Source organism: Lacerta agilis, chromosome 8 (genome assembly GCF_009819535.1).
Source record: "Lacerta agilis isolate rLacAgi1 chromosome 8, rLacAgi1.pri, whole genome shotgun sequence".
NCBI classification, from domain to species: domain Eukaryota; kingdom Metazoa; phylum Chordata; class Lepidosauria; order Squamata; family Lacertidae; genus Lacerta; species Lacerta agilis.
Window position 1 is genome coordinate 17,750,709 of NC_046319.1, and position 12,482 is coordinate 17,763,190.

General features: G+C 44.2%; 1 protein-coding gene across 1 annotated transcript in view; it reads right to left on the bottom strand.

The window, feature by feature from the left end:
* CFAP74 (cilia and flagella associated protein 74) overlaps positions 1-12,482 on the bottom strand; it is a 78,773-nt gene that overhangs the window by 58,070 nt on the left and 8,221 nt on the right. The window contains exons 5-11 of the mRNA XM_033156943.1: positions 11,708-11,806; positions 6,991-7,095; positions 4,616-4,789; positions 3,879-3,989; positions 3,677-3,779; positions 2,811-2,968; positions 650-857 (exon numbers count right to left, since the gene is read on the bottom strand). Of these exons, the coding sequence (XP_033012834.1) occupies positions 650-857; positions 2,811-2,968; positions 3,677-3,779; positions 3,879-3,989; positions 4,616-4,789; positions 6,991-7,095; positions 11,708-11,806 (958 nt within the window). The remainder of the gene's footprint in view (positions 1-649; positions 858-2,810; positions 2,969-3,676; positions 3,780-3,878; positions 3,990-4,615; positions 4,790-6,990; positions 7,096-11,707; positions 11,807-12,482) is intronic.

A 12,482-nucleotide genomic window follows, 5' to 3' on the forward strand; every position in this document is an offset into this window, starting at 1 on the left:
TTTGCCTGGCTGGAGAACCCAGACAATGCCTACTGTTTGTCTGAAAGGAGGATAAAGAAGTGATTTTTTTTCTCTGTACAAACTGGATTAATGTATAAAGGTAAAAAATTGCATTAGTTGCTCCACCCCCTTTTACCTCTAGCCCTGCCCACCCGGGGGCATAGCGAGCCGCTTTGCCGCCTGGGGCGGAGTGCCGCCCCCTAGCGCGCGCATGCTGTGACATCATGGCGTGCGCGCGCAGCATCCCGACTGCAGCCTTAAAACTTGCCCTGCTGCCGCCGCCACACAGTCAGCAGGGGTGCTGGGCCGCTCGCGCCTGCCATCTTGGGTGAACTGCGCATGTCCACCCAAGATGGCGGGCGCGAGTGGCCAGCACCCCTTCCGTGTGCCGGCACAGCAAGTTTTAAGGCTGCAGACGCTGTGCTGCTGTTCACGCACTGCAGCCTTAAAAGTTGCGATCACGGGGGCAGGACACTGCTCTGAGTGTCACCCCCCCAGGGCGGTACCCGGGGCGGACCGCCCCCTTGCTCCGCCCCTGTGCCCACCACTGGCATCTGGCCCTCGGAAAGTTGACCTGAAGTGAATGTGGCCTTTGGGCTGAAAAATCTTCCCCTCCTTAGTTTCAAAGGCTAGCTGCACTTTTGTTTACCTGTGGAACAGTGGGCACCGCATCATCACATGCTTTCTTGATGTACTGCCATGTTTTCATGCGCCATTTTACAGCGTCAGAAAGCTTATCTTGGCTCTTCAGGGTCTGTGGGCACGACTGCTTCTTCACTTTCTCCATCTGAGCATCTTCTTTCAAAATCTGACTGACAATCTCAATTTTCCTTGCTTTCTGCTGTTCTACAAATTCCCTGTATTGAAAGCAAAGATGCACAAACTAAGAACCCTAATGAACCGTCAGATGGCTTCATCTTCACCTAAACAGCTGGAATTTTACTATAATTTGAAAAAAAAATAGAATAGAAAAAAAAGAATGGGCATACAGTGCTGCAAGCATTCTCTTTGCATAGGCAAGATATTCCCTTTCAAGGCTTTTGTATAGTTGTGCCAGCTAAGTAAACCTGTGTTATCTAGTACCTGTTAGCTACTAGAATCTGTGTCAATGCCCCACCTGCTCAAAAACTATTCTGCAGTTTGCACCTAGCCAGTGAAGGAGACAGAAGCTCCAGATGGTTAGCAAGAAGGTGCCAGGGAAGTCTTCAAGGATTTGCTATTGGGATGGCTTGTAGGTGGAAGAAGCAGTAGCTTTACATCTGGCTACCTGCCTGCTCCCACTTTAGAGTCTCTAAGCTGCTGTAGGAACATTGATTATATGCCTCTACTTAGTTATTATGTTAAAAAAATACACACAGAGAAAAAAAAAGTTGTGTGTATATCACCCATGCAAAATTTCCCCATAAAAATAAGCATTTCTGATATAGAAGATATATTAGACATAATCCAGGAGAAGGTTAAAACATAATAGATGGCCATCTGTCATGGATGCTTTAGTTGAGATTCCTGCATTGTGGGGGTTGGACTAGATGAACCTCAGGGTCCCTTTCAAATCAATATTTTTTTGTTTCTGTGAAAAGAAAAGCCTGCTGGATCAGACCAAAGGCCCATCTAATCCAACATCCTGTTCTCACAGCGGCCAAACGGATGACGTTGGGTAACCTACAAGCAGGATTCAAGGACAAGAGCACTCTCCTCTCCTGTGGTTTACAGCAACCAGTTTTCAGAATAATCACTGCCTCCAGCTGTATCACGGCTAGTAGGTATTGATATCTTATGAATGTGTCTAATCCTCTTTTCAAGCCATCCAACTTGTCCTGCGCAGAGCAAGACCCAATGAAATTATCAGGAGCCATGCAAGAACATTAAATGTGCTCTTTGCTTCAATGGGACTCATGCAAAATGACTTTTCAGAGCTTGAGGGAGCACTGTAGAGCATCTAGCACAACTCCCTGCCCAATACATCAAGCCCATAGTTAGATCAGCTCCAACAGATGCCTATCTAACTTCTGCTTGATAACCTCCACTGTTGTGACTTGCTCTTCCCTGGTACCAGACACTGAGTCCTCAGAGGACGGACCAATTGAGGACCTTGAGGGTCAAGCCAGGTCTCCTTCAGTCAGTGCCAAGGATCCCGTTGAGGAGCTCTGTGGGTTGACACGTGCTGAAGGACCCTTGAAGCCACTGCTCTGTCCTTGAGCCCAGACTGCAGAGTAACAATGCAACATGTGTCTACAGACCCAAAGCCATCACACACCTCATGAGTAAGGGGTCTGGTTGTGTGTAAGCAATCCCTGGAACTCCTCTACTATCAGCAGCTGGAGTTAGGGTATGGTCTACCATGTGTTGAGTTATGAGCAAGTTATGAGAGTAGGGACAAGAATCACATACTGTATGTCACATTGGACTCATTAGAGGAGAGTCAGGCTAAACAAATTTTGGGGTGACAATCTTATGTGTTTTTACAGGTAGCTTTATGCAGCCTAAGATGACTCTCAGAGAATCCCTAGAAAGTCAGCACCTAATAATATAAATTACTTAATGCAGAATGCCAATGCCTTCCTTTCTTTTCTTTTTTTATAAACCCAGCAAGCAAAGCATAAAAACCTTCATCTAATCTTTGTCTTTAGTGATGCAATGCCTCCCACACCTTTCCAGAGTTAGATATTATATGAACCAGTGTTCACTTGGTAGTTTCCTCTAAGTTTGAAACTTCATATCTTTATTGCAAGAGACACAAATCGTTTCCTTTTCTTTTTTTAAAAGTACTACCACCACCAACCATCCCCCCCCCAAAAGTGGCAGCTCACTTCTTCCGCTTCTCAAACTCCACCTGTCTTTTATAGAGAAAAGCCTCCCGGGTGACGTTGTGTCCTTGGGCCTCAATGGTTTCCTTCATCTTCTGCTCTTGCTCTTGAGCATCAAGAAAGTTGGCTTTGTTCTGGGCCTGTTGAGTTCGGAGCTTTTCCTACATATTGGTGCAGGGGAGGGGTTAGATTCATTTGTGCACAGTTCCATAACAAAGAAACTTAAGATGAATTTGCAGAGCACTACATATTTAAACATGCCAGGCAGAAGGACATCAACCCACAACTGAAGACCCTTGGGACAAGAGGCCCTTTGGCATAGGGTTGATGTTTGCCCTACTGGCCCCTGTTATCAAGGAGGCACCCTGCCTGTTGAAACCAACTGAAGACACATTGATTTCAACACAGAGTTAAAACTGGTTTTAAAAAGTGCAATTCATTTCCAATCTAACCAAGGTGCCAGTGAGCTTCCGCTGGACTTGAAACAGGTTGCAAGCGTTCCAGCTTTTCAAATGCTCTCCACCTTCCATATAATAGCAACACTGGTGCTCGCTAGAAGGGAGATTGTAATTATTACATATATATCCTTCCTTTCCTCCACACTCGAAGCAATACACATAATCTGCACACATAAACTTTATCCTCACAACAACCTTGTAAGGTACTGTAGGTTAGGCTAAGACACAGCAGCTGGCCCCAAGTCATCAATTGAGCTTCATGGTTGATCTGAATCCTAGCCCACACTTCAACCACTGTGTGGTCCTTTCAAGAGGGTGCTAAAAGAGACTCCTCAGTGGGGAAAGCTGATCTACCCAAGGACCCCAAGGCAAGCTTAGAAAAATCAAATAACTTCAACATAAAGCTAATACCCGATTGTAAGAGATATTGTTCTTCAGGGACAACACAGTTTCCATCCTCTTTTGCATATATTCCTGGTTTTTCTGTTCCTTGCTTGCTTCTTTGTCACGGATCCTATTGGAGGAGCAAATCCAGTCAAGTTCATGGCTGCATCTATCATTCCCAGCATTGTTAGTGAAAACTTAAAATTTTAATGAAGTGCAAATGGCAAACCTTCCCAAACTTTTCTTCAGAAACTTGACTGCTTTTTCATGGTTCCTCTGAGCATCTTCCAAGGCTTTGGAAAGACGGTGCTCATAATCATCCCTGGCTTTCTGTATTTTTCTATAGAGAAGCAAAACACAAATTTAAAAACAAAATAACATTGTATGCCTGGCTTATATTCTTGCGTTAGTAGGACCATGGCTGGTGTTAGGGGTTGGTTTTTGTGGGCACCTGCCAAGGTCCAAAATCCAGAAGGGGCCTTCCAGATATTGCTGGGAATAAAACCTCCATCAGTTCCAACCAGCATGACCAACGATCAAGGGTTTAGTCCTGGGGTAGGGAACCTTTTCAGGTTGAAGGCCACAACCCTTCCAAGGACCACATGCCAGTGGAGCAATGATTGTAAAATTTACCTCTATACAGTAGGCATGTTTCTATACACACCTCTCTCTATCCTCCTTCCAAGCAAGCAAGCAAGCAAGCAAGAAAGAAAGAGGTGCTATCATAGTTTAAGGGCACATTCCAGTCAGGCAAAAGCACTCAAGGGGGATGCAAAGCATGGCCACTGCGGAATATGGTCTGAGAAGAAGGGATATAGCTTTGGGGAGAGTTCCAAAGTTTGATAAAGAGGCAAGTAGGGACATATTTGCCCCCTAGGCCCAAGGTTCCCACTCCAAGTTTAGTCTAGCAGCATCTGGAGGGGCTGGCCTTAAGTTGGGGAAGACAGCAGCACACACCTCCCTTACCTCTCCATGGCCAGCCACCTCTGGTTTAGCTGTGAAATTCTGTTCTTCTGGTTCTGGAGGCGTTCTGCTGCTTGCATTTGGTTCTGCTGGTCCAAATATTCCTCGTCCTGTTTGATCTGGTTACGGAGCTCAGAAAAATTGCCCTGCTCAATTTCAATCTTCCACATCTCAAGTCTTGTAAAAACACACAAAGGAAGAACAAGCTGACTTGACTGCTGAGCAATTTGCTAGCATGTTAACATTATTTTGTGGATGGGAACCATCCTGCATCCCCCCCCCAAAAAAAAAACTGACCACGGCTTACAGTAACACACCAAATCAAGCGAAAGCTTGCCAAATCACAGATTAAAAATATTTGACGGTAGAAAATAAAATGAAACATTACAATATAGAAATACCATGAAAGTAAAACTCACTTTTCAGTTACTGAACAGAGAAACCATCTTCAGCTCATTAGCCAGAATTTTCCCTCCCAAACACACATACAACAGCTCTGTAAGGATGCATCATGTTCAATGAGAACAGAATGCTTACTAGCTATTCAGGGCTTAAAAACCAAACATCAAGTGGGCAGGAGTACGGAATGGAGTATCCGTAGACCAGGCATGACTAGCTACTTTGAACCCTGAACAGAAGCACTTGATACAGCAACATTTTTTCATAGTTGCCCCTTTTTTCTTGTCATTACAAAACTTAGGTTATTCTGGTTTCATAATGTGGGAAATGTTTTATGCTACAATTCTATACACACTTACCCAAGAGCAAGTCTCTAGAGACTTAGTGGGTTGTATCTAACCAAGTCCTATTATGAGTAGACCTTCTGAAACTAATAGACTGAAGTTGGTTATGTCTCCTAGCGTCGTTGGGTCTACTCTAAGTAGGACTACCATTGGCTACACCTAAAGAATAATCACATGTGGTCCTTTGCATACCAAATACTAAAACCCTCAATTTCATACACTCCTTTGAATTAGCTTGGGCCAGCTGAGGCCAATTTTGACAGCCATTTTAAAAAAAATATTTAAAAAAAATGCATATGCCACTCATCACACTACTTTTAAAAAGTGCCAAGGAGCCCCCCCCCCCCCCCCCGTTCCTTAAGCTTTTTATATAATTCAGCTGCAGGAGTCAGACTGCTCTCTGGTTAATCAGCTGCTCAAGCTCTGCCATAAGCCCTTCATCCTGGACTCGCTTTGATGTGGCTGCAGCAGTGGTGTGACCTCCAAGACAAAAATAAAAAGGACTGGGTTTTTCTCCCCTCAAAAGACAAATACTTTGTATTTCTGTAAAGCATGATTTCAAAGAGCATGCAGTGTTGACTATTATTCCAGCTCAAACATAAATTGCTGAACTAGCCATTATTTTGACAATTCAGCTCCCCAAACACTCCTTTCTCATCCTAGTCCAACACTCTTAACCAGAATGCCACACTGCCTCTTCTCCCCTTTCAGGCAATTTCCATCTCAAGTGTGAAAAAGGAAGGATTGACTTTTCTCCCTCTGTTGCAAAAGGAGAAGCAGGCCAAACCAGTGCAGCCTGGCAGAGCTCCATCAAAACATCATAGAAAGTTTGAGGAAGAAGTAGGTTAGACAAACATCTGTTGGGAATCGTTTAGATAGAAATGGTCCTCTTTCAGGGCATGGGATGACCCCATTAAGCTCCCTTCCTGCTCCAAATGTCTTTAATACTAGCAGTTGCTTTCATTTGGTTCAGCTTGTGTATCAAAGTTTCATTCACAAAGCAGTTACTTGTATGGGTGCAAGAGAAAATAACTAGTGCTTTTTCTACAAATATATATGTTGAACACTTAAATTATCCAAAGAATCATTTAGTAACCTAAATCAAAGCTGCATTTTAAAAACACATTATTTCTTTTTGCAAGTTTATTTTGGATTGCACTGAGGACACAAAAGACAAGGTAAGGTTCAGGAGATGGGGCACTTTCTGCTTCCACCCCACCCCCTCACATTCTTGCTGCGGAGGGGGGCGGGAAGGAAGGACCAGAAGATTCCCCCAGTGCATAACAGCTGGAAAGAATCAACATGATGTGAAAAATTATTTCTAGGCATCTCAGTTTTACCCATGATGCCGCAAGACCAAACAAATAAACAAACAAATAAATAAATAAATAAAACTGCTTCCACAATGCAATTCAAACTTTCTTTAAGAAGCTGGTTGTCTTTTCACATTTTCCTTCCATCCAAACGTTAGGCCTTAACACATTTGCATACTTATTGATTAATTCCTCCACTTTAAAGAAACCAAAAAACATTAAGTAGGTTTTTCTGGACTCAGGGCTAAATTGCTAGGTTGCATTAATAGAAAACCATAATGATCAATCCTGCCTCTGTCTCTTTTGTGCTCTTTAAACTTACAGACTTTCGTTCAGCATTGCAGTAATTTTTGACTCAAGGTCCTTTTCATTTCCCAGTTCAACACACACACGCCGATGCATTGCCCGTAGGCGGAACACGGCGGCACTATTACATTAAAGGGGAAAAGAGAGAGAAAGAGAAAAGAAGAAAAATGGAAATAATGAATGTTAAAACCTGGCACATAAAAAAGAGAAACAATTATGGTGCCTTGAGGGGTAAAGGCTTATGTTTTCAGAATTCTGCCAGTTTATATTAGCAGAATGTCTTTCAATTATGTCCCTAAAGTGTCCATTCCCCCTTCAATCTCCTTAAAAACATCTACACAATTTGAATGACAATAGCCATGGACAGCATTTTTGCAGACCTTACAGTCCATTTTAAACTGGTTAGTGAGTAAAAAAAGAAAAAGGAACAGAAAACATATTACAACATTTTGTAACTAATATATTTTAGAACACAGGAGATTGGTTTATCAGGTGTGAACAAGGCCAAGGGCATCTTACCCATAGACATAAGTGGCGCGGGGTGCCGGGGCACCAGATTTTGGAGGGCGCCACAGGCTGAGTGTCCGGGAAGGAGAGTTAGGGCGTGCTCCCTTCCCAGCTCTGGGGCAGCCCGCTCCTCTTTTCTCAGATGCCCATCAGAGCACGCTGCGTCCGGCTCAGAGAAGCCCCTTTGCGTCCCCTCCTGCTGGGGCTGCCTGGATGCCTGGCGGGTGCGATCGGGGGTGGGCGCGGCGGGTGTGTCTCTCTCTGGCCATGTCACTGCCTGTGCGCCTCCCTGCGGAGTCTGTGAGCAGAACAGGGAAGCGCCCTGTGTAATCCTGGCACCAAACGAGGATGGGACAGCCAGTGAGCCACCTGATCTGCTTGCTGGCCCTCCTGTCGCGCAGACTTCCCCGGACAGGGGCAGGTAAGGGGTGTGAGGCGCTTAGAGGGAGGCTTCACGGGAGGGTGCGGGAGGCCGTATGGGCTGCGATCCGGGCGCCTCTTACTTATGTGCAGCGCTGAGCATGTGTCGGACCACGTGATGTAAACGAGCTGGACCAAAGATATGCTTAAGACGGCCCTGAACAAGGCCACATTAACTGTCCAGGACTCGCATCAGTAGCAGACATCATTAGGCACCTGCAGAGGCCCCTGTTTCCCTGCTAATTTCCCCTGCTCCTGGTGTTCTTCCTTCTTGCTACCTCTGCCATTCATCTGCCCTCTCTGAGTAAGCCAGCAGAAAGAGGAGCAAGGGAGAATGGTTACATCTGCCTGCCTCGTCCTCTTACTCTGGAAAATGGTGCCAACCAGGTCTACAAGCAGATTCGAGTTATTGGTTGGAGGAGTCACTTACAGGTCATCCCAGCTGGGTGTTTGCCATTGCAGCCCATGATTCCCCTCATGTGGGATGTCAGTTACAGGGAGGTAGCCATGTTGGTCTGCCGTAGTCGAAACAAAATAAAAAATACAAAAATTCCTTCCAGTAGCACCTTAAAGACCAACTAAGTTTGTTATTGGTATGAGCTTTTGTGTGCATACACACTTCTTCAGATACACTTTCAGTGGGATGTCAGGCAATGCTGAAGGACCAATTGGGCATGGCGGAGAAATTTAAGCACATAGATCTGCTGATTTCACTCCAGCTAGCCAACTCATCCCTGGGGATGAGTCACATACTCCTCCCCGTGTACCTGCAGACTTCTAGTTTACAGTCTAGCTATGAATAGCTTTAAAAGAGGAATAAACAAATTCACGGAGGTCAAGACTACCAATTTCTTTTAGCCACAATAGCTATGTTCTGTCTCCACCATGGGTAGGCTAACTTAGGCCCGAGGGACGGATCCGGCCCAATCGCCTTCTGAATCCAGCCCACGGACAGCCCGGGAATCAGCGTGTTTTTTCATGAGTAGAATGTGTCCTTTTATTTAAAATGCATCTCTGGGTTATTTATGGGGCATAGGAATTCGTTCATCCCCACCCCCACCCCCCAAAAGGTCTGAGGGACAGTGGACCGACCCCCTGCTGAAAAGGTTTGCTGACCCCTGGTCTCCACAATTGGAGGTAGTGTACCTTTGAATGCCTGTTGTTGGAAAGTGAAAGTGGAGAGAGTGCATTTGGGTCATTCTTAAACAAGTACCACAGATCAGAAAGTATCAGTGTGTGAAGAACTGAGATCAACTAGAAAGATTTGAAAAGTATGAGCCTAACAACAAGCAAGTCAGCCTTTTGTGCTTTGGCTAGCATTGAAATAGCCATTTGGAAAATCTGATCTGATGTCTGCTTTTATGATGAAGCATCCTCCAAATGTGCATTTTTTTCTGAGCTGAAAACATTTGCAGAGATCACTACAATGTGTGGACTACTCCAGTTATCGAGCATCTGTACTAACTCTACAGCATAGATAGGAGCCTGTTATCCCTGATGACTGGGGCTGATGGGAGTTGGAGTCCATCAACATTTGGAGAGCCACATGTTCCTCCAATCCCTGCTCTGTAGCAACTTTTTAGAATCCTTAACTGTAAAATTTAGTAGATTGAAAGAACATGAAGTCAAGTGCAGTTCATAATTTTAACAGAGGAAGAGTGTCATCAAAAGGTTAAGGAGAACAAAACAAACAAGGACTTCACATAACCACGGTGCTGTTTAGCAAAAGAAGTGTGCATGCACACGAAAGCTCATACCAGCAACTAACTCAGTTGGTCTCTAAGGTGCTACTAGAAAGAATTTTCAATTTTGTTTTGACTATGGCAGACCAACACGGCTACCCACCTGTAACTGCAGCATAGGAGGGGGAGCCATAAGTTTCAAGAAATAATTGGAATTCCTTCAGGATTATACTATTCTATCTCAGAACAAAATTATGATCATAACTTTGCATTTGGTTAATGAATCAGAAGCCCATCCTACTGCTAAACACATTTGTGTGCCTTATTATTGCTGTCTCCTCAGTGAACAAAGCCATTAGAAATTACTGTCAAATTTAAATTAGTCCCATAAGCAAAGGGTTGGTAGCAGTACAGTGCCATCTTGCCCTATTCTCCTTAACAATCTGATATAATGATGGTATGAAACCATGAAAAGGGAACATTTTGCTTGATTTCATTTTACCTTTGTACCTAGTGGTTGTCTTTAATGCACAGTAGACCTACTGAAGTTATTGAGCATGACTAACTTCATTCCACTGACTTCAATAGGTCTACTCTGAGTGGAACTACAACCCAAAACTCTCTAAAATAAGGTCTTACAAACTTTTATGTATATCACCTAGCTTGCCCCTAACAATAATACTTAAGATTTGCATAGCACTTCTGGTGTTATAAGAGCTTCAGATACCGGTAGGTATATCTAGTGGCAGTTCTGACAGCAACCCTGCAAGGCAGGTATGGGAAACCTGTGATCATCCAAATGCCGTTGCACTACAATACCCATCATCCTAACCACTGGCCACACAGACTGGGCTGGTGGGACTTTGAGTCTAACATGCTGCCCACTTCTGCTGTAAGGTTAAGTCAGTTCTATTTTGCAGATGGGGGAGGGACTGAGGGAGCCTTGCTTAAAGCCCTTGAGTAAGTTCAAGGCAGAAAAGGTTCTGCAGATCCAGAATAAAACTGGAGACCTCCTGATTTATTGCTGAAATGCCATACACATCATACATTTAAGTCACATTAAAAACCCAGCCCACAGACACACACACACAAGAGAAGGGCTATTGGTTTGTTTCTATTATGCATTTTGAATTCTCATTTTGAATTTTTATGTTGTGAACCACCCTGTGATCTTCATATGAAAGGAAGTCTACAAGGAGGAGGAGGAGGAGGAGGAGGAATCATGGGAGCTGTAGTTTTACCTCTCACATAGCTAAAATTCCTGGCATCCTTAACAAACTACAGTTTCCAGGATTCTTTGGTGGAAGCGAAGTGCTTTAAATGGATGTGTATGCGCAGCCTTACCCTCTATACCAGGCTTCCTCAAACTCAGCCCTCCAGATGTTTTTGGCCTACAATTCCCATGATCCTTAGCCAGCAGGACCAGTGGTCAGGGATGATGGGAATTGTAGTCTCAAAACATCTGGAGGGCCAAGTTTGCGGAAGCCTGCTCTATGCTATATCAATTCATGAGAAATGAAGTATCTCCATTATGAGGAGACAGAAGGCTTGGTTTGAGCGTGATTCCCTTGTGCATCCCCCCTCCCACAATCTCCTTGTCTTGTATGATAAGATCAAATGATCTTTGATCATTTTCTTTCTTCACTGCATTGTTCAACCACAAAGAAAGTTCAGTGATCTGCTATTAGACACCCTGCATGCGTGAACAATTGCCCGACTGTAATCTTACCTCCTCCTTGGATGTGGAGAAGAAAAAGATCAAGCATTTCCAAAGCTGCTACATGCACCTAACTCTGCTGAGTAGCAGGCGCCCACTGGGTATGAACAGTGTGTGACATACAGAGAGATGGCATCAGTGCTCCATCTGCTTCCCAGCGCACAACAAAAGGTTAATGTTTCCTACCGCACACTGTGGTCCTCAGAGATAACTGCATTTGTGTTTATCAAACATTTTAATCACTGACTCATTAAGAACCATTCAACAAAGAGAATCTGGAGAGGTGGTGGATGGGGACTATCCAGCAACAGCAAGAGGCCAGAGAGAGTAATCAAAGTTCAGAATAAGCCATGTGAATAAATACTGAAAAGGGTAGCAATCTATGACATGCAGGTACAGTTACGCACCTGTTCCCAGCCTCCTTCTCTCTCTCAATTTCGCTCTCTACAACCCTTTGTTGGTTTGTTAGGCTGTCGATATGGGAATGACAGGCATCCAGTTCCTCCCTGAAAATAAGCAGGCACAAATCACTGGGGGCAGGGAGGGGGTCTTCCTAAATCTCAGACCCTTCTCTTTCTTTGACATTCCTGGCAACTAAGCTGCAGATTTCAGCTGCAGATTTCAGCACAGAATTAAGAGACAATAATCCATCTGTGTACAAATTAATGATTATAAATACTGCATATTTTAATACTGTAATAAAAAACCAAGAATACCAGGTTATATCCAATGTTAGCCCTACTCAGAGTGGACCCACTGAAATTAATTGACTAACTTCAATCTATTAATTTTAATGGGTGGACTTCAAATGGGACTTAGTTGTTTACAACAGATGTTCATCAATTCCAGTGGCTCTACTCTGAGTAAGACTTAGTTGGCTACAATCCATAGCAATACATAGGGTAGTGTTCAACTTATTCTGAGTAGAACCTCAGGAATTAACGAAGATGACTGAAGGCTTATCCACACTTCCTCTTGTCCCACTGCTTTCACCTGGGGAAAACCACTCTTTAGTACTCAATCAGAGCAAAAGGCATTCATGTTTTCTCCAAATTGAGATTTGCTCCAATTTAGCACTAAAGAGCAGGTTTTCCCTGGGAAAGGAACGGGGCAGGGGGGAAACCACTCAGGCCAGTGCCCAGAAAGTGTGGGTCAAGTGGGAAACCGCTTGGACACTTGCTT